The sequence below is a fragment of the Parasteatoda tepidariorum genome, chromosome 6 (assembly GCF_982258835.1).
Source record: "Parasteatoda tepidariorum strain Cologne lab strain chromosome 6, Ptep-v5.0, whole genome shotgun sequence".
NCBI classification, from domain to species: domain Eukaryota; kingdom Metazoa; phylum Arthropoda; class Arachnida; order Araneae; family Theridiidae; genus Parasteatoda; species Parasteatoda tepidariorum.
The window spans coordinates 18205156-18226778 of NC_141760.1; the positions used below are offsets into that span (position 1 = coordinate 18205156).

At 28.6% G+C, this 21623-nt stretch overlaps 1 protein-coding gene across 4 annotated transcripts in view; it reads left to right on the forward strand.

Moving 5' to 3' along the window:
* Sqor (Sulfide quinone oxidoreductase) overlaps positions 1-20845 on the forward strand; it is a 33572-nt gene extending 12727 nt beyond the window's left edge. For all 4 annotated transcript variants that reach the window (XM_043053764.2, XM_043053763.2, XM_043053762.2 and 1 more), the window contains exons 5-10: positions 1734-1928; positions 5948-6166; positions 6735-6921; positions 12197-12264; positions 15796-15974; positions 18019-20845. In XM_043053764.2, the coding sequence (XP_042909698.1) occupies positions 1734-1928; positions 5948-6166; positions 6735-6921; positions 12197-12264; positions 15796-15974; positions 18019-18076 (906 nt within the window). In that variant the 3' untranslated portion in view covers positions 18077-20845. The remainder of the gene's footprint in view (positions 1-1733; positions 1929-5947; positions 6167-6734; positions 6922-12196; positions 12265-15795; positions 15975-18018) is intronic.
* The last annotated feature ends 778 nt before the right edge of the window (positions 20846-21623 follow it).

Below are 21623 nucleotides of genomic sequence, written 5' to 3' on the forward strand. Positions count from 1 at the left end.
TAATTAAGGGATTGGATAAATCGTAATTTGACACATTTTTATTTGTAATTATTTAGAATTTTCTGGAACAAAATGTGGGTCTTTGACAGTAATTTTCAAAACAAAAAGAGTTTTATAAATTAATTCAAGATTGTGTTAAAATAATACATAATTGATGGAACACTTGTATGTTCATTTAAAAATACTTCATATTTATAAAAGCTAATAATTATCCTTAAGCCAAAATTTTGGGGTTTTTGCAATTTTCAAAGACTATCTCAAAAGATTTTATTTATTTATTTTTGACATGACTGTTAGAACCAGATAAAACTGTCAAAAACTTACCAACCCTACCTAATTATTTTTATTTGATATTTTTTTTGAGTGCTTAAAAGGTGTTTTTTTTTATTTTTTTAAATTTTTTATTATTTTTTTTTATTTTTAAGTTGGCTATGCACCCTGATCAAATTATTGTTGTATGTTATGGTATAAATCTTGTTTCATTATTAATTTGTCATGTCAACAGCTTTCAGAAATTCATCAAAAAACTGGTCAACACTCAAAAGCTTCTTAAACAAACTTAAACATTGTTATTTTCAAATTTGATGTCAATCAAAAAGCATTATCTGTTGTATCCATTAATAAGTTTTATATAAAATTTTACTTTGAGTGGGTCATTGAAAACTTATTAATATAAAGATAAGAAATTGTGATTCTGTATAATCTTATTACAGGTATTTTTTGCCTTTTTAAAGATAAAATTATAGTTTTTTCTTGAACCTGACCATAACACAACAATGAATTTGTAGTCAGAACCTTAAATTTGATTCAAAAGGGAAAAAGAAGTATCAATTTCAAAAAAAGTGGGAGAAAAAAACCATAGCTATGCATTTATACATCTCCGGAACTATTCAACTAAATTGTTTCAAATTTCGTATCTTAACAAAAAAATATGCTTAGATTAATAATCTGATGCAAAAGTGAGTCATCTTTTCCTTTTAACCACCATCCAGTGACATCATTTTGTGAATTTCTGTATGATGTCACCTCTTACTCCACATGGATATTTGAAAGATTTATTTACAAAATATTTTAATTGAAATTTAAAATAAGTGCGAAAACTTTTTAATAAAAAATATCAGTCTTCCCAAAAACCGCATGGCACTAAATGCAAAATAAAATGTTTATTTAACTCCATGACAGAATAGTTAGTTTGAATAAATAACGTGAGATTACTATAGTTCTAAGTTGAATTAATTGCATGGGAAAGTTAAATTATTCAGGGTTATTTAACATAATAAAAGATTGATATAAGATTAATATAAAATATTAAAATAATAAAATTATGTTAAACTTAAGCATTGATTGATTACCAAATTTATCTGTAGGTGCATGCTTTCATGAAATTAATTCAAAAGCAACCATTAAAATAAATTAAATTTAAACACAAATCTTTAAGAAAAATGTAAATTAAATTTTAACACTATTTAAATTATGTACTTTATTCAACATAATTGATTATATTTTCTTTAATGCAACTTTTAAAGAATGAGCCTCATTAGTTTTTACTCAAATTGGGGCATTTTGTCGGTACTTTGTTGTAGTATTTACCAGGTTTTTCCCATGGGTTTTGCAGGTGAAAAGTGTTTTTTTGCTTCCTGGTAAAAACTGAATAGAAGCAAACAATCTTTAATTCTATCTAGAGAAAGGAAACCGAGTTTTAATAATTCAATTTGATGAGAATCTGTTTGCAGATCAAAGGTCTTCCTGGCGCATTTGAGACAGAAGGTGTCTGCTCCATTTATTCCCCCCCTACTGTACTTAAGACATGCCAGGCATTGGAGAGATTTGCTGAAGGAAATGCCATCTTCACCCAGCCTCTCACACCAATCAAGTGTGGGGGGGCTCCTCAGAAGATCATGTACCTTGCTGAAGAGTATTTTGCAAAGGTATGGCTCGCTCTCCTTACTTTTATAAAATATGGATAGCTTAATTTAAGAAATGAAATAGTTTTTCATCTTTAAGGCAAAAAGTATTATTTTATAATTACTGCCTCTACATCATATGTATATAAAAGAAAGAGTAATTACCTAAGGGTCTATAATTACTTTAGTGCTTGAAAATCTTTTAATATGTTTGATTATATATTTTGTATCCTTTTAGTCTAACAATAATTAATAATTATACATTTGGTTTGAAAACATTGTTAGTAAACATAAGAATATTAAATTTTAAAACTTAGGAACAAATTTATGACTGTTATTAATTAATGTTATTGACATAAGGTTAAAATAATCTGCAAGTGTTTAGATAGTTATGAATACATTCTGCTTCGTATTCAAACTATACTTTGATTTAGAATATCAAAATATTAACTTCTAATCCTAACTAATAATTTAAATATTGAATTTAAAGCAAAACCAAATAGCTTAAATTTTTTCTGAGTTTTTATTTATTTATTTTTTAAATTTTTAGTAGGAAGTTTTTATGGTACATTTTTGTTCCCTTTTTACTCGTATTAAGATTTGAATAATTTAGAATGTCCGCACATTTTCTTTAAGTTATAATTCTAACAACTTTACTATCTGAATTTTGTTATTTTGATTTTTTTACTGTTTTTATTTAGGAAATTGTGAGGAGAAATAAAAATTCAAATAGTTAAAAAAAAAAAAAAAAAAAAAAAAACACTTTTTAAGTATTATAGAAATTTTTAGTTAGTCATTTTCAACTACTCGCTGATATTTCCTCATTTTAGATAAATTATATACATGTTTGTGATAAAGCAACAATTAAGAATAAAACTTCTATCCAAGTCAAAAGTGAACTAAAATTTTACTGGTCTTTTTGGATGAAAAGTTTTATTGGTTTGATGCACGAGGTATACAAAAAATTAAATTTTGTGTCATTAAAAAAATGCTGCCAAGGCTTATTTCTAAACTACAAACAATTTAGATGAAATATACAAAATATATTTTAAAATTTAAAATAGACAATATCTATTATGTTTTTAAATCAGTATTTTCACTACAAAGCGAGAACGCGAGAATCTCGCATATTTTTTTCTTTTCTCGCAATAAAAAATGATAAACGCGAGAAGTTCGCGCACTCTATTAATCAATTTCAAAATGCACGAGTTTTGGAAAAAATTTCGTCTTTTGCCATTTTGAATAAAATCCGTTTCACTTTTCTTCCTTGATCTTTCATTATTTTGAACATCGGTCTTTGTTATCTAGCTTCCCTATTTACCAGTATTGTTCAGAACCGGTGAGAACGGCAGATCACCCCCCCCTTCCCGAACCACGGAACCCCATTCAGAGCACATTTCTCTGAAACCACGTGTTCACCGTAGGTAAAGTGTCTTCATGTAAGACGTTTACATTTTTCGTGCATGAATGTAAGATGAACAAATACCTTGTTAAGGCGACATCTTCTACTCTGTTGCGGGCAAATGAAAATGAAGCAAATGTTAGTAGAAACGGTCAAAACGAAACAAATACGGATATTTTTCAACCAAATAAATATAATAGCTGTTGAAAAAATAGATATAGAACATTTTCCATATGATGATGCAGCAAAAATATTCAATTAGAAGACGTTAAAAATGTATTATAATTAAAGAAATAATTTTTTTTCCAAGTCTATTCGTGTTTTTTAATTTTTAGAAATCTCACTTAACTTTTTGAAATCTCACCCATTTTTTTTCTGTAATGAAAACACTGTTTTAAATTATTATAAAGCATATGGTATACTTAAGAAAAAAATATCTTGAAATTAAAAAAACATGGTGTCTTTTCAGTTTATTGTCAGTACTGTTCCTTTTTGTATTTTTTGTCTCAGTACTATACAAAAACACATTTTAAAAGCAAAAGAGTTCTGATTTAAACTTATATGTTTGTTTACGAAATGTGGTCTTACTTAAGGTACTCTGAAAATATAAGTGATACAAAGATGTTTTTGCAATGAAAAAAAAATTATTATGAAAACTCTTAATATTTATTTTCACAATTCTAAATATAATCTATTTTCTTAAAAAATATTAATTAAATATTATTTCAATTTTTTTTCTATATTTACTTAATAATTCTAAATTTTTATAAAAATATTGAATGTTTTTCTTTTAATGTTGAATTCTTTTAAGTGAGGGGACAGTAATTACATTTTTTTCATGCAATAACAGTTTGAAACTGTCACTAAATTTTCAATGCTGGTCATTGGTTTGTATACTTGAAATACATGGTCTGAATATAAAAATTTTCAACATTAAGTTAATGAGATGAATTTTTTGTTGTTTAAGGTAAAAGATGACATTTTGAGAAAATTGGCCTTATTAATTTCCTCGGATGACAAAAAGTTATTTAAGTTGAAGCAATACTTTTAAAATTATTTATAATATAACCCTACAATTCAAACAATATCAAAATATAGGTTTAACCATCTGCTGCTGCTCTTTTTTTTTTAGTTAAACATCATGCTTAAAAATTTGGTAATATATAAAACCAAGATTTTTTGCTCTCAAGTTTAAAACCTGATAATACAGTAGGGAACCGATTATCCGGAACGATCGGGACCATCGCTATTCCGGATAACTGATTTTCCGGTTTCCGTTTTTTTATTGTTAAACCCAACTAAAAAAAATAAATATTTGGAATATCTTATATCTTATATCTTATATATCTTAAAAAGAAGAAAAAATGATGAAGTAATACACTAATAATTATTTCCAAAATGATGGTAAGGTAAAAATCTTTCAAAAAAGAAAGAAAAGTCCTAAAATCTTAAGAGGAAAAAAAAAACAAATTTTAAAAATTGCGGGAAAATTTATCGAATTTCGTTCCGGTTTTTTGGTTTTCCGGTTTTCTGATTTCCGGATAACGGGTTCTGTACTGTATTTAAATATAAGAGTTTAGAACTAAATGATTTTTTTTCCCTCTTTTTATTGCGTTTTTCCAACATTGCAATTTCACCTTTTTTTTTATTTATTTTTGAAACGGTTTTTCAACAACTATCATAGATTTTTTTCCACTTTACCTCTCATTACTTTTTTTTATAAACTTTAGTTCTTTTTGAAGCTTGGTACAGTTTACTGCAATAAAAAAATAATATCGAAAACCTGAATTTTTGGCTATACCAAGTTCGATGTCCTCTGAGAATTCTAGATAGTTGTACATTTGTAAATGTAAAAAATGCCTCCCCATGTATTTAGATTCAGTGAAAGTGTTTTTAAAGATTTGCGATTATTTTACTATTTTATAAAGATTATTTTATTCCCCCTGCTCAAAATCTGAAGTGTGATGAATTCTCTCAACTAATTTTTATTTTTTTATTTTTAAAGTCAATTTGTTTAGAAAATCAGAATATTTATATTGCTTGTTTTAATCATTGTCACTTTTTATTTTAGTTTTTAAATACTATGTTGACTGTAATCCTTAAAAGTAATCCAATATACATAATTGTAAGGTAATTTATTTCTTATTTGAAATATAATTTAATACTTTTTAAGCTTAAAGTTTTATAGAAAAATCAGGGGAAGATTTATTCTGAACCCTGACAATTTTTTTAATACTTTTAAGCAATAAAATTTCTCAAAAGTTGTTTTTAACTTTTCCTATTTAAAAAACTTTTCTTCCCATTCAGTTCAAATTTTGTAGTTTATCCTTAATATTTACTAGTTTTACATTATTTAAAAATGTCTATATCTTGCAATTCAAAGTTTTACTTTTGAAATAAATGTTTGTCAAATAGCATACTTCAGAGAAAGTATGTTTTTGTGTCTGGTTGTGTAAGTATTCTTCAGTCAAATAAAGATTGCGTAGAGTTTCTTTGACACTTTTAAAGGTGATTCTCTCAAACAATCTACATCTTACTATGTGATTATGCAGTCATTAAATCAAAAGTCATTAAGATGTTTTGTGCACATTTAGGAAAATAATATGAAAAAGAATGTGTTTTTTGTTGGTCTGTTTTGCAGGTGCAGAAGAGGGATAAAGCAAATGTTATCTTCAACACGGCCCATGGGAATATCTTTGGGTGTCCAAAGTATAATACAGTTCTTCAACAGGTGGCAAAGAACAAGAATATAACAGTCAATTATTTACGCAGCTTAAGTGAAGTCAGGCCAGACACAAAAGAGGCTGTATTCCAAAAATTGGATGTGTCAGGTCACGTGACTGACACTGAAACATTTAAAGTAAGGACTTCGTCTAATTTTATAAATCAATCCATTTTACATATACAGTTAAACACTGTTTAAACATTTCTTACTCATACATTGTTTCGTTGAAGTCTCACTTCATTCTCTAATTTCAATTTTAAATACACCTATCACTATTGATTTCTGTATGATTAGTAATAAAATGCTAAGTTAACAATACCATTATAGTATCAAAAGGATTATTTTTACTGTGAATTTCAATTGATTTGTTTAATTTTCTTTTATATTTCGATTTATATCTGTATAAGAGACAAAAGAGGTGAATCTCATTAACTATTATAATTAACAATAAAGATAATTTTGATAGTTTAAATTGTTTGATGATATTAGACATCTAAATAATTTTTTAACCAGTTATTTACTGTTATGTTATTACTTTGAAAGAATTGCTTGAAAATGTAAGTTTAACTGAACTTAAGCCGAGTTTCTTAGCGTGTACTTCAACAATCTAGTTTTTAAATTTATTCTGGTTGTAAAACATTACTTTTCAGCCATTCAGAACACTATGCAATATCTTTAAAGAGTCTTTCTTATAATTTTATAGTACGAAATGCTCCACGTTGTTCCACCCATGGCTGCCCCCGACGTCATCCGTGAGAGCGATCTCTCTGACTCCATCAGTGGTTACATGGATGTTGATAAGCACACCCTACAGTCCAAAAGATTTAAAAATGTCTTTGGCTTGGGAGATTGCACTAACTTACCAACATCTAAAACAGCTGCTGCTGTTGGTGAGTCCTCAATTTAATCCTACTTCTTCTTTCATATGAAGTTCTCTTTTTTTGATTCTCCATTAGTCTTTCTCTTCAACTTTCTTTCCCTAAATAGCTGGAATAAACTATATCAATTTGCTTTGCACATGTGATGGGAGACCTCATAAATCAAGGTTTAGATGGATCATTTTTGTATCATTTAAAACCTACATTCTGATACATTCCTAACTGCAGAAAATCAGATTGAAAGCAAGAAAAAAAAATGTTACACTTCTGTATAATTTTTCATTTTCAAAACGAGTGTAATCGATAAAATGTAAAAAATTGCCATTTTCAATTTTTTATTAGAGCGATTTCGAAGAAACAGTTGGGTGCATATAAAGTGCATAATGAAGTATTTATATTTGATTTCTGTTTTTACGTAATATTGAAATTTTTTGAATGAATAACTGCCGTTGTTGCAAAAATTAAAGTCACTTGATGAACCCTCTCCTGCTTGAATTTTTCATTTGAGTTATAGAACATAGTGCATAGCCTTTTTAAAAAGTGCTTGAAGGTGCTTATTTTCGACTTTCGTTTTTTAAAAGCCCTTAAAGGTGCTTTTTTTTATTGGGTGCTTTTAAAAAGTGCTTAATTTTCCCTTTTCGAACGGGAATGCCGATTTTTGCCACATATTATGTAAAAACGTGCTTTTCACAATTCATTCAAACACGATAAATTTTAGCATACCGTTAGTCCATAGCGTATGAAAGTGCCAATCATTTTACAGGTTTGGTGAAATACTTGCACTCTCGTGCAACCCTGCTGCATTTTACAAGATATTCTCAATTTCAAGCTTCATTTTCCATCCTCTGAAATCAAACCGAAAAATCATTTGCTCATTTTTTAATGGCTTATGTAATCAAGAAAATAGTTCTTTTGTCCAATTCTAGTTATTTTATCATGATCATGTAAAGTCTTTGAAAATTATTTTCCATTTTGTTAATGCATACTAGTGTTTAAAAATATTTTTTGAGTGCTTAAAAAGTACTTAAAAGGTGCTTATTTTTTTGTTGAAGGATTTGGCTACGCACCCTGTAGAAAGAATTCAGATATGCTACAAACTCATTTAGTATCTCTGGATTGCGCTGTAATTATTTATATTTGTCCTGTATAGACAAATATTGGTGCTCTAATGTGTGGACATTATGAGTATATTTGTGGTATATTTTATCAATATAATTTTGAATCATGGAAAAATGGAATAGTGTTCACACTTTATTAAGTATTAGAGGATATAAGATAATACCAATTTCCCAGTAATGTAATATAGTCTCCAAAAGAAATAAACAAAACATTAGATTTTCACATATTTCTTGAATTCTCCATCGACTTCCAAAGATATATTCTTTTAACTATCTTGAATGCAAATTATTGCACAAATGGGAATCACATGAAGGTAAAATATATATGTCCTCATATGGAGCCCATATGCATGGAAGGGTGAACATCTTTATCAGAGCTGTGAAAAAACAACGATAATAATTATATTGCAATGGTCTGCCTTTTATCTTAAGATTATCCTAGTTGTTTCAACACCATTTCTGGTGTATTTTATTTCCACTTTTATGTGTGAAAATTTGGCCTTTTAAAAAACTGATCTAGTTTTAGTATCTATTCTCTGAGACTTGCAGGAAAACTTTCTAATTTTAGACTGCCTGTTTCTTATTTTCAATTAATGCATCAGCTGATATTTTAAAGTTTGTCAAAATGTACAAGATACTTTTATTCGCTGTAATATATTTAATATATTACAGCGATATTATATTTAATATATTATTATTTAATATATTATTATTAAATTGATTATTATATTTAATATTGATTATTATTATATATAATTATCAATATTAAATATAATAATCAATATTAAATATATAATTATTGATAATATTGATTATTATTAAATTTAATTGATTATTATATTTAATATATTATTACAGTGTTTTCACTACAGTGCGAGAACGCGAGAATCTCGCATATTTTTTTCTTTTCTCGCATTAAAAAATGATTACCGCGAGAAATTCGCGCATCCTATAAACCAATTTCAAAATTCGCGAATTTCTCGCATTTTGAAAAAAATTTCTCATTGCGCCAATTAGAATGAAATCCGTTTCACTTTTCTTCCTGGATCTTTCATTATTTTCAACTTCTGGCCCATTATCTAGCTTCCCTGTTTACCAGTATTGTTCAGAATCTTTAAGAACTACAGAACACCATCCCTCCGAACCTCTTTCAGAACGCATTTCTCTGCAACCACGTGTTTACTGTAGGTAAGGTTTCTTCATGTAAGGCGTTCAAATTTTTTGCGCATTAATGCAAGATGGACAAATACCTTGTAAAGGCAATATCTTCTACTCCGAAACGGACAAATGAAAATGAAACAAATGTGGGTAGAAACGATCAAAACGAAACAAATACGCATTTGAGTTACCTAATTAGAATAGCTGATGAAAAAGTAGATATAGAACATTTTCTATATGATGATGCAGCAAAAATATTCAATGCTTTAAAAATTAGAAAATATTAAAAATGTATTATAATTAAAGAAATGATTTTTTTCATGTCTCTTTACGTTTTTGTTTTTTAATTTTTAGAAATCTCACTTAACTTTTTGAAATCTCACCCTGTTTTTGAGAAAGGGTGAGAAATTCTCACCCATTTTTTCTCTGCGATGAAAACACTGATTAATAGTTATGTAACAAAATTCATTTGAATTTTAACTAATGAACAGAAAATGATTTACTTATATGTAAACATACTTGTCATTTTAAATAGTGGTTTATTTAATAAATGTGATAAAATGAGTTTTACAAATAAGAAACCTTGTAGTTTTTTGATATCTAAATAGCCCATTCACACTGGTGCTACCAGAATTATTTTACCATTTAATCATATGTGTAATCCAACTTGGTAAAAATAAGTTTAACAGGATAGAGAGTATATGTTTTCAGCAATTTTCATCCATTAAAAAATTGGTTGTTGAGTAAGGTTCTTGATTAATCTGTAGCTCAATATTCCAAATTGTTATGGAATTTAATGGTTTTACCAAAATTAAATGAGGTGCTAAAAAATGACGAAACAGTGACCAACGATTTTTCACTCCCTCTATCCTTGTTCACTCCCACTCTCCAATGTGGAATGATTGCTTTTCGTTTGATCAATTATTTTCCATGACCTACCTAATTTCAAAGAAATAAATATAAAATTTGTTTTCACAAACATTTCATATTTAAAAAAATATCCTAAGGGACATGATATGCAGCTTTATTGTTCTCAAGTGGTAGCATGTCAGATACCCAAAAATTAAAAATTGGGACACAGAAGAAAAAATGTCCATCCCACAAGAGTCATAAATGCAATTCCTAAATTGATTCCTTACTCTAAAAATTGTTGTTTTCTTATATTTTACTTTTCACTATTATCTTTCTCATAATCAGTGCTTCTTAAACAATGTTGTTCCACTAGATTTTCAGAGTTCAAAACTTGTTTTATGTTTATTTAAATGTATTTTATGTTAGATTTAAAAGTCTTTTATGTTTGCATTGCAGAGTTTTTTCATTACTTATTTCCATTGTCAAGAGAAAAAAAAAGTTTTAGCAAAATATTATTTTAAAAGCAACTGCAATGTATATAAATAGTTTTGTGAAAGAAAAAAGTTAATGTTAATGCCTCTTAAAAAAATTATATTTAAAGAGCATTAATTTGGCATTATTTCAAAATTAATATAATTTAAACAGATGTAAGCGTAAATAATTTAAAACTAAATTTCCCATTTTCTTCACATTCAATTTTTATCATTTTTTATAAAGGTCAACTCCATCAAATTAATTAACTAAAAAGATAAGATTGCAAATGATGCATCTAAGAGAAAGCTTTTCTGTGGGAAAATTCTCAGCTTTTAATTTATATTTGCATTTTGATAATTTGAAAAAATTCTGCCAATGTTTGAAACTTTAAAATTTACTCAATGTGAGCTCGTTTTTTTTCTTCTTTACTATAAATTTTACATAATAAATGGAGGTGAAATATTGGAAATCAAGTCTCTTCTTGAAATCCGTTTTTAATCAAAGTTCATTCTGCAAATCCTTATTTTTGAGTTCATGTCGAGTAGTTATACATTTCAATTTTCCAAGCAAAATAATTCCGTCATTAATTTCTTCAATCGTGAAGTTTGTTATTAGCGGTGAAAAATAAAAAGATACTAAAAAAAATTGTGAACCCTACTTCTACCTACACCAACAGGATTGCAAATTCTAATCAGAAAGATCTTGATTTAGGGAGAGGGAAATTCTTTGAATAACTTTTAAGTAAAATAGTGTTGGGGTGTTCTCTTGAGGTAGAGAATATATTTTTCTTTTTTTTTCTGTTTTTAAAAGTTGCTAATGTGTTGTTTTGTTGGGAAACTTTTTCGTTCCTGTTTTTTCAAATTTTCTTTCATTTTTTTGAAACTTTGGACATGCATATTTTTTTTTAAATGGAAAGTAATTGAACCCAATATTACTAGTTTAACTTATTAATTGTATTAAATCTATTTATTTATCAAATTAAATGCTTTAAAATGAATGTGTTGATGCATTTCTCTAAGTGTGTCTAATTATCATCATAAAAAAAATCAAAATTTCATAAACTGGGTTAAAACCATCAAAAAATTGATAAATAACTCCCAAAAATAAGGATTGAAAAACAAAGTGGATTTACGATAGAATCGTCGCAAATTGAGTATGTAAAAAAATTTTGACTCATATCTGAAATTTATGTTCCGTAATAACATTATATTCAAAATTTGGAAGACCATGTAAAATTGCCATAAGAATGATAAATAACTAAAATAACTGCGAACAAAGTGTTATTAATATTACATGGATTGACGATGAAATAGCTGCGAATCATGCACTTAAAAAAATGATTACTAAGAAGTCGAAGTTCGGTTGTCACTGTTAATCAAAAGTCACTGTTAATCAAGACTGTCAGTAAGTCATAACTCTAAGTTGGAATTCTTCCCTCAAAATAACATCTGGTTAAAAACATCAGAATTGGAAAAATCATGGAAATTCAGACCGTTAGAATTTGCAAGTAATTTTTGCTAATAGAGGAAATCACACCCTGTTTCAGACTCCATTTTTTCTTGAAAGTAACATTATTTTTAACGATGCTTGGCGAAAAACTTGCATTTGAAGTTACAGTATAGTATTTCAGTAATTTTTTTAATGTATTTATTTGATGTAGCCTAATTTATGTTTGGTTTTCATAGCTGGTCAATGTGGTGTTTTGATTAAGAACATGAAATGTTTCTTAAAAGGAGAAGACTTAACTTGCAAAGTAAGAAGTTTATGCTGATTCATATGTTAGTTTTTATCTGTACAACCTTTTTCTATTTATAAATTTTAGAATAGAATATAATTTGTAATATATATATATAATGTATAATTTATAATTTGAACTGTAGTGCAATAGGAAAATCAATGAACTCTATAAAAAAAATTGAAGTCGCAGTTTTCGTTTATTTAGCATTTTTGTATTGCAAAAAAAAAATTAATTTTTTTTTTCTTATTTTATAGTATTCTGAAATTCTATTTTAACATTATGAAGGTGGGCACACATTTCGCTAAATTAATTGTGAAGCACTTACAATGTTTTTTCCATTTTCAGGGCAATGTTTTTCAAAAAATTGATGTTAATAATTAATTAATTAAAAAGGCTTTTATTGATCTTATCGTTAAAAGTTTATGGATGCCTCTCCGCCTTTTTCAACTGCCTTTCCTTAGAAAAACATAAAGTATGGGGGGGGGATTGCATTCAAAAGTTTAGGGTGGCTGCTGGGCATCATTGGGCTATGTGAAAGAGAGATTTATAAGACTCTCTCTCATCTGCAGATTTTACGTCTTAGAATGTTTCTATATTAAAGAACATTCAGATAATAGCCTGACTTCAGTCACATTGCATGGGTGGTTGATGTCCTTCCATCTCTCAATTGTCAAAAAGGTTTCCCCTGCAAAATTGCCGAGTTTTGCACAAGTTGTTTCCTTTAGTTCCCTGCCTGCACAGAAGACGATAAACTTTTCGTTTAAAAAAGTTAATTAAGTGAAAAATCACAATACAAAGAATGAGTATTAATCATAACTAGGACTGGGCTATAAATCGATATATCGCGACATATCGATTTAACGCCTATATCGGCAAACCGATACAGCGACTTTCATTCCAAGTGATGCATCAGAAATCTGATTTAAGCCGTCGAGTGATGAAGACGATATAACGATATAGCGATACACGCAAGGACTTTCTCTTACGTTCCGATGCCAACTCGCGCTGTGGAAGACGATATTGTTTCGTTATGTTGAGACGGCCTTGACTGATGAGCGGTAGAATCAGAATCACTTTTGAGACCTTATATCGTTATATCACATGTTCGTTTTCGCAACTTCGCGATTTGAAATCGTTTCTTGTAGATTATTTTCAATGGGATTAACTTCGTGATCGCCGTCGTAACCTTGTTCTGAACGCAATCTATTATTGAAAAGAATTTATAAAGAAAAGTTTCTTCATTAATTAGGTAAGTTTTTTATTTATTTTCTGACAAAACTTTTTTTATATTTTTAAATGTGAAAATTATCGGAAATCTAATTTAAGGCACCCATAAGGAATTAAATTACAAAGTAAATAAATTTGTTAGGTTATTTTTTTACTTTCTTTTAATTTATTAAAAACCTTTCGGATAAAACTTCTAATAATTTAATGGGCTTCTATTACTGATTTTAAATTTATAAATCTTGAGTTGTTTTTATTTTTAGAAATAAAGTTAAAACAAAACTTATTTTTTGGACATAAGTCAATAAACTTTATTTGTTCAAAAGAATTTGAAAAGTTTGCGAATTTTATTCATTTCTTTTTTTTTTTTTTTTTATCAATTACTACTTCGTTTTATTAGAGAGTAAAATCATTATTTTTTTTTAATTTTCGTTTTATATTATTAGTTAATTAGCTAAATATATTACCGAATATCACAATTCTTTTGTTTTTATTTTTAAGAATTTAATTAAGAAACTTTGCCTTACTTTGTTTTTCGTTCATAATTCGGTCATTATTTAATTTAATTTAATTATTTATATGAAATAATAATAAAAATAGTGTTTAAGAAGCATTTTTTTTTCTAAAATTTATTTAGCTCTTTGTTTTAAGCATACAAATAATTTTTTAACGAACTTATTTTTTAAATTTTGTTCCTATGCTGTTAGGTAAATATATTGATAAATTTCACTTTTATTTATTTTTTTATTTTTAAACTAAGAAATCTTTTGTTATTTGCGTGATCATTTTTAGAAAATATAACAAAACTTGTGTTTACTTCTTCATTAAGAATTTGAACATTACGATCGAACTTAATAATTCTGTAATTATTTACGCATAATAGTACAAGCAAATATTGATTTGTTAAAAAAAGTTTCTTTTTTTTAAAAAAAAGAAAATATTTTTAACACTTTGTTTTAAGTGTATAATGAATTTCTTAACAAGCTTTTTTTTTAAATTTTTTAAATTTTCTTTCAATAATTTCAGCTAGATATCTTTATAAAATTCCCTTTTTATTTTTAAACTGAGAAATCTTTCAGAAAACGAACATTTTAAGAAATTATTACAAATCTTATGTTTACTTTTTAGTTTAAAATTCGAACATTTTTAATTTTAAACTTCGGCTTTTAGTCAATCTAACTTTTATTTTAATTAAAATATATTTTGAAATTTTAAAATCAGCTTTTGTTTAATAACAATATTTTTTTCATTAAGGGTGTTTTAGGGGTTAACTTAAATTAAGACTGCTTATACCTTATAAACGATAAAGAAGTGCAAATATTTCATTCTGTATCTACACACATTTTTTCAATAAATATTTTAAGTAAGATTTGTACATCTTAGTCAATTTATTTAATATCTTTCTTTAGCAAAACATATATATTTTCAAATTTATAAATTGATTTAAATCAATATGCGTATGAAGTCTTGATAGAAATCTGACTTTCTGTGCCTTAAAGTAAATGAAATTCAAAAATACTATATCGCGATACATCGCTATATCGCGATGCAAAACTGACGATATATCACGATATATAATTTCTAATATCTCCCAGTCCTAATCATAACTATGATGAAATATGCTATTTTGCAACAATAAGTCAGATGTTGAAAATCAAAATGTCAATTCAGCAAACCATCTCTTTACATTAGTTCCTGGATTATATTTTGGTGGTCTGAGTCAAATTTTATTGGTCACGCTTCAACAGACCACCTTTAATTTCAAATTCTGATTCATAAATTATTATTCATCAGCATATTATGCATTATCCTAAACAAGTATAAAAGCAGGTGATATTGGTATAAAAATGATATTGGTTAGTGATCGCAACGCTCCAATACGGGGAGAAACCGGTTTCATGCCTTTGGCTCTTCTCCTTTCCCTCTCCTCCTCTTTTCAGTCAGTTCAGTGTAATTTGTAACAATGCTAAATATTAATTCGAAGCAAAAAATTGTTTTTTGCTTACCTGTCCCAAATGGACTGATTAAAATTCCTTAGTTATTTCAAGATTCAGGGATAAATTATGCTCAGCAAGCTCTAAGTTTCAGGATCACAGCAAAACTAATTCTGGATTTATAAGAGTGATTTCTATCTTTTATATTATTATAATTCCAAACCAAATTCGAAATTGTTTTCAGTGATTTGTCTGTTTATTTAATTCAATCCATGACATTTTTCGATCCTTAAACTGAAGAATATATCCTTTAGTGTTTCTATGTTTTGAGAACAGTATCTGATAATATATTTGTTATTATTGTGTAAAATACAGAAATCTTTTTCAGTATTCTGGATATACTTCTTGTCCCCTCGTGACTGGATATAATAAGGGAGTGATGGCAGAATTTAATTATGAATTGCAACCTGAAGAAACTCTACCCATTGATCAGGGAAAAGAGCGCTACATCTTTTACTTCATTAAAAAGGAAGTGTTGCCAATTATTTACTGGAACTTCATGTTAAAGTAAGCATTTTCTTTTTTGTTTCAGCCATGTTTATACATTTCCAATTAAGTCATTAATCTTTCAAACTTTTAGCCCAATGAAATAAAACTGATTATATTTGGAACCTAATAGGAAAAAAAATGAGAAGACTGTCGGACTACAAAAGAAAACTTTCAACAAAAAAAAAATGTGCTTATAACTATTTTTTATTAATCAATTCTATCAAAGCGTTAACCTGATCATAGATATCATCTTTTGAAAATAACTTGGGGAATTATATTTATTAATTGATATTTCCTCTATCATATTTTATCTCAATATAACACACAGACATGGAGAGACTTTGTTAAATTTAAAATTTGCATAAGTCCTTGCCTTTATGCTATTTATTCCAAATATATCCCCTTGGAACAAATCGGGGTTTTGCATCGGATGAGTCCCGCAGTGGACTGATCATTAAGACACGGTTCCCAGCAGATCACCGAAGTCAAGCATCACTGGCTACGGTCAGTGTGCGGGTGGGTGACCACTTGGATCAGTCTGCGTAGGGACCGAGGGTGTGCGGTATTGGTCCTTGTTAAACTGTGCTACCGTAAATTGCTCGACTTCGCGCAGGTCGTCGAGCTACCGAAGCGGGGGTGCCATCCCCTCCGCAGAGGATCAAAATTGTGATGGCATGGGGATGTTTCCCAGACCTCCGGGATGTTTCCCAGACCGTCGCCAATAGCCCATTGTGTAGCTCTACTGCGACGTAAATTAACAACAGCATCTATATTAGCTTGGTTAAATGCTGTCATTGGGAAGTTGATTCAGTGGTGATTAGATGGATGTAATGGGTGCCAGTTTGTTTGAGAAGAGCAAACCTGTCATTCAACCTTCTTTGACCTTTGTGTATCTCCCGCGACTGGCTGATGCTTTGCCTATATTCGACACATATGCAAGGGGAATCTCAACACAAATAGTACATAAATTAGTTAAGCATCACTGACATTAATAGTTTAGTGATCCCCACTGTACCAAATAAATATTTTGTCTGTAGAAAGAAAGTTTTGAAAAAACTTCATCAAAACGCTGTGGTCAAACTCTAAGAAAAAAAAATAATTAATTTAAAAATAATTAGTACTCAATTGAAAAAATAAAGGAAATATTAATAAAAATGATATTTTTCTGAAGATGTACTTAAAAGGTCCAAAACAATCCATGCTGCTGTTAAACAAAGGAAAATAATTTTTTCAGTATTTTTGCCGTATTTAGTAATTTTTCAGGTCTAAAAGTTTCCATTTTATTAAAAGGAAGGAAAAACAGCTGCACAAAGTGAACTGAATCGTCAACTCATTGTCAGTCACTAGCTAATATGCAAGCCAATCAATTTATTTGAAATTCTATTTTAAATTCCAAGTATTATTTATTCTTTGTATTCTTAATGTTTTAATATTTCACTTTAATCATAACTAATTTCTTAAGTTATAACTTTCATTCATTTATTCCTTCTTGGATTTTCTTCTAAATCTGGATCTCATTGAAAACAAAGAACCTATATTTATTGGGGAGAAGCTCTGTTTCACTTAAAGCTACTTTTTATTAGAATTTATTCCCTCCTAATTAAAACTTAATTATTTGCAGGTATTTATTTATTTAATGCCATCCAAATAAATTAAGTCTTTTGTTTATATAAATTCAGAAGAAATTATTTTTACATTAAAAATCTATATATTGAACAGAAATTTTTTATGTGAGATTATAACAGTATGAAATATACTTATTATTTTATACTTATTATATTAGAAATAAAAAAATAAAGGGAAATGTGTGATATTAAAACATAAGAAGATAAATTCTAGTTTTTGCATAGTTCATTTCCCACCTTAAGCTTGTCTGCAAATTAAGTGTATTTCATGGTGTCTCAATCATTTAAGGTCCTAAATTCTGTCTCATTATATATTTCTATTGATTTTTCAGTTAGTGATTCATTGCATAATTTTATTGATACTTAAAATAATAACTCGTTAGTGTAAATTACTTAATAAAGTAAAGAAGATTCTTCTAATTGTGTGTCTCTTGCAGGGGTTTGTGGTCTGGCCCCAGCACCTTGAGAAAAATATTACACCTTGGTCTGACCTAGTAACTCCTCTTGTTGTGATAACAGAACTTATTTTTCTAACTCTTGAAAGAAAGAACAACTTATTTTCACTTGTTAAAATGTAGCATATTTTATTTTGATTTGTTTACTCTTGTTACGAAAATTCTATTATATTTGTCTATGTTTATCTTTATTTTATTCATAATATAAATCATGAATGAATATTAATGAATGAGCATCGGTACGAAGCAAAATTGCTGTTTTCAATTTGGTGTTTTTTTTCCGGATCTTTGTAGTTCTGATGAAGCTCTGAAAATTTTTATGCTTAAGACATATGTTTTCAAAGGAACATGTGAGTACTTAGGGGCCTACCTATCAATACCGACCCCCAAAAGTAATTTCTATCTCAATAAAATTAACTTCATGCCAAGAGAAGTTACCCAAATGTGCAACCCTAAAGGAGATAGACAGCTTCTCCCTTTCTTATTAAAATGGAAAATACTCCTAATGCAAATCAACTATATAGTATAAATGAACTAGGATTTTTTCAAGTTAAATTTGAAGAATTTAAACCTAACTCTGTCATCTACCAATGCCATTGCTGCCAACTTTGGAGGCTTTCTAGCTCTAATTGCCAGATACCTCCCAAAAACGTTAAATGCAGTGGGGACCACCTTACTGCTAATTGTCTTTTTTCAAGCAGAGTTAATGAACCTAAGTGGGATTAAGCACCCATTACTACCGTAGCTGCACTAACTTCCCTAAACCCTCAATAAATAGAACTAAATCTAACCAGTTTTACCAATCAAATTTCAATACCCTTCATTTCAAAAACTATCAAAATCTTGGTTACCCCCAAAGGAATGACTATCATCAATCTCATACACATCGAACTGACATAATAACCCTTACAAACTCCCCTATCACCCCAGTTATACACCTGTTACAGCCTGTATTTACCAAACTCAACCTCCCTTCCCCAACAACAATTCTCTGTCAGCGACCTCCCTCCTTTTCTTTGAAATTGATTTTAACGCCCATCATACCGCCTGAAACTGTAACAGAGCCAACACTTTCAGGACTTACACTCCAGAACCGTATCAACAATTTAAATATTAGACTAAGCACACCAGCACGCCGTCAAGGCCATATCAAATCTACTTACTCTTTCCTCAATTTCTTTCTTATTAAAAATTTCCTATATGACTGCAAGGCCTCTTCAATACAAGAAATGACTAGTGATCATAACCCTGTTTTTGCCACTTTTAATCCTCTGATCAAAGGTAGCAACTTAACACACTCCCTTGTCCCCAACTGTGATTACTATAAACAAACTCTTAATCAAACCACTCGCCCTCTTTTAATTATTCCCCCCCCCCAAAACTCATTAGATAAATCAATTATCAACCTTACCAACTATGTTCATAATACCTTCAAAGAAACATCCTCTGAAGTTAAAATTAACAATAAATCCTCGTTCCTTAACAGAGATATTAAAGATAAGATTAAACATAGGAATTTCCTCTGACATATGTGGCAAAAGTCTGGTAAACTTTGTGACAAATTTGCATACCTTAACTTCGATAAAACACTAAAATCTGAGATTAGAAATCAACACTGGGAAAACCATAACAATTTCCTTAATGTAGATGGTTGCTCTCTCTGAAAGGCTATTTTCATTAAAAACTACTCCTCGTTATCCCGTCCCCTTAACAAGCCTCAATGTGACGATCTTGCTTTTTCCGATAGGGAAAAAGCCGAAACCATAGGAGATGTATTTGAAAAACAACTCTTCCCAAATCACATAAACCCATTTTTACGTTTTTGGATTAAATGAATATCAGACACATGATATTCACAAAATATGCACGAGCATCAAGCGATCTATTATGTCATTACCACACATAATTCATTTTCACTGTGTTACAACGTAATTCCTGATAATAATTACACACATTATTCTTTATATAGTCAAATTTTTTAATCAAAGTGTGTGTCTTTAAACTTTTTTAAAGAGAGTGAAGCTTTCACAAGCAAATACTGAGAAGCAAATAATTTTACTGAAAATTACAGGTTTCTTGTTAAATGGGCTAAAAAATTACTCTAATTTAACCCTGCATTTTGTTGAATCAGAATTATTGCTAAGATCCACTTTAAACTTTAGTTATGTTTATATTTTGAATGTGCCGATACTGTATCTGAGAGAAAGTGTGTGTTAATGTATGCAATTTTTTTATTTTACCACAAATATTATTGAATATGCAATAAATATATTTTTCTGATAGTATTTAATAAATGTTTGTGGGAGAACAAAGTCATTGTTAATTTGTGCAATTTTCAACAAATATTTTTGAGTATACAATATATATATATTTCTGATAATGTTTGATGAATATATGTTGCTAAAATGGCAAAGCCTGTGTTAATATATGCTTTTTTTTAAAATTTTGTATCAAACATTATTGAATATACAATAAATATATTTTTCTGATAATATTTAATAAATGTTTGTGGGAGATCAAAGTCATTGTTAATCTGTGCAATTTTGCAACAAATATTTTTGAGTATACAATATATATATATTTCTGATAATGTTTGATGAATATATGTTGCTAAAATGGCAAAGCCTGTGTTAATATATGCATTTTTTTTAAATTTTGTATCAAACATTATTGAATATACAGTAACTTTATTTTGTTGTTAATGTTTGATAAATGCTTCTGAGAGAACAAAGCAATTGTTAATCTATGCAATTTCTTTTATTTTACAACATATGTTGTTGAATATACAATAAATATATTTTTCTGATAATGTGTATTAATGTTTCTGAGAGGAAAAACAGTGCTTATTTTAAATCAACAAGAAGGGCTTGTTTTGTTGAAATTTTTAAATATATATATTTCATTTAAATTATCTTACTGCACAATAATCAATTTTGATTCAATCAAATGTTACTGTTGTACGCAGTGTTCTTTCATTTATATGGTGACAAAAATTTTGAAAGTAATGCATTTAAGGGTTTTACGAATCAAGTGATCACAGCTTATGTTCCCATTTTTCTCGCACCTTAAAGGTTCCCAAAATTAGCCTTAAGTTTTCTTTGTTGTTCATTCGTCTTTGCCTAAGAATTTCATTGCATTTCAGTAATAATGACACCTATTCAAACTCCAGGTTTTGCTTTGTGTAAATAAATCACAGTATATGATCCCTAATCTTTTTCTATAACTGAATAATCTATGGATGAAAAATGCTATGGACAGCTTTCCACGAAATTATTTTGAGAATGTGTAGGATACCATTTATTTTATTCAATTCAATAGTTAAAAGGAGTTGGCCAGGTGGCGGAGCAGTGACTGTGAAGCCAATGGTTGTGGGTTCGAATCCCGCTCAGGGCATTGATGTTTCTCTCTCTCTCTGTTGTTCTCTATTGTGTGATTCTGGCCTCTATAAACTGGTATCTGTAGCGTGGGTAATGTTGCTCGCCTCCGTGACTTAGGTTCATAGGTGCCCAAAGGGAACGTTAAATGAGCAGCACTTCCGGCATCTTCAGTGATGAGAAACGAAAGTTCAGTGCCTGCCGTAAAAAAAA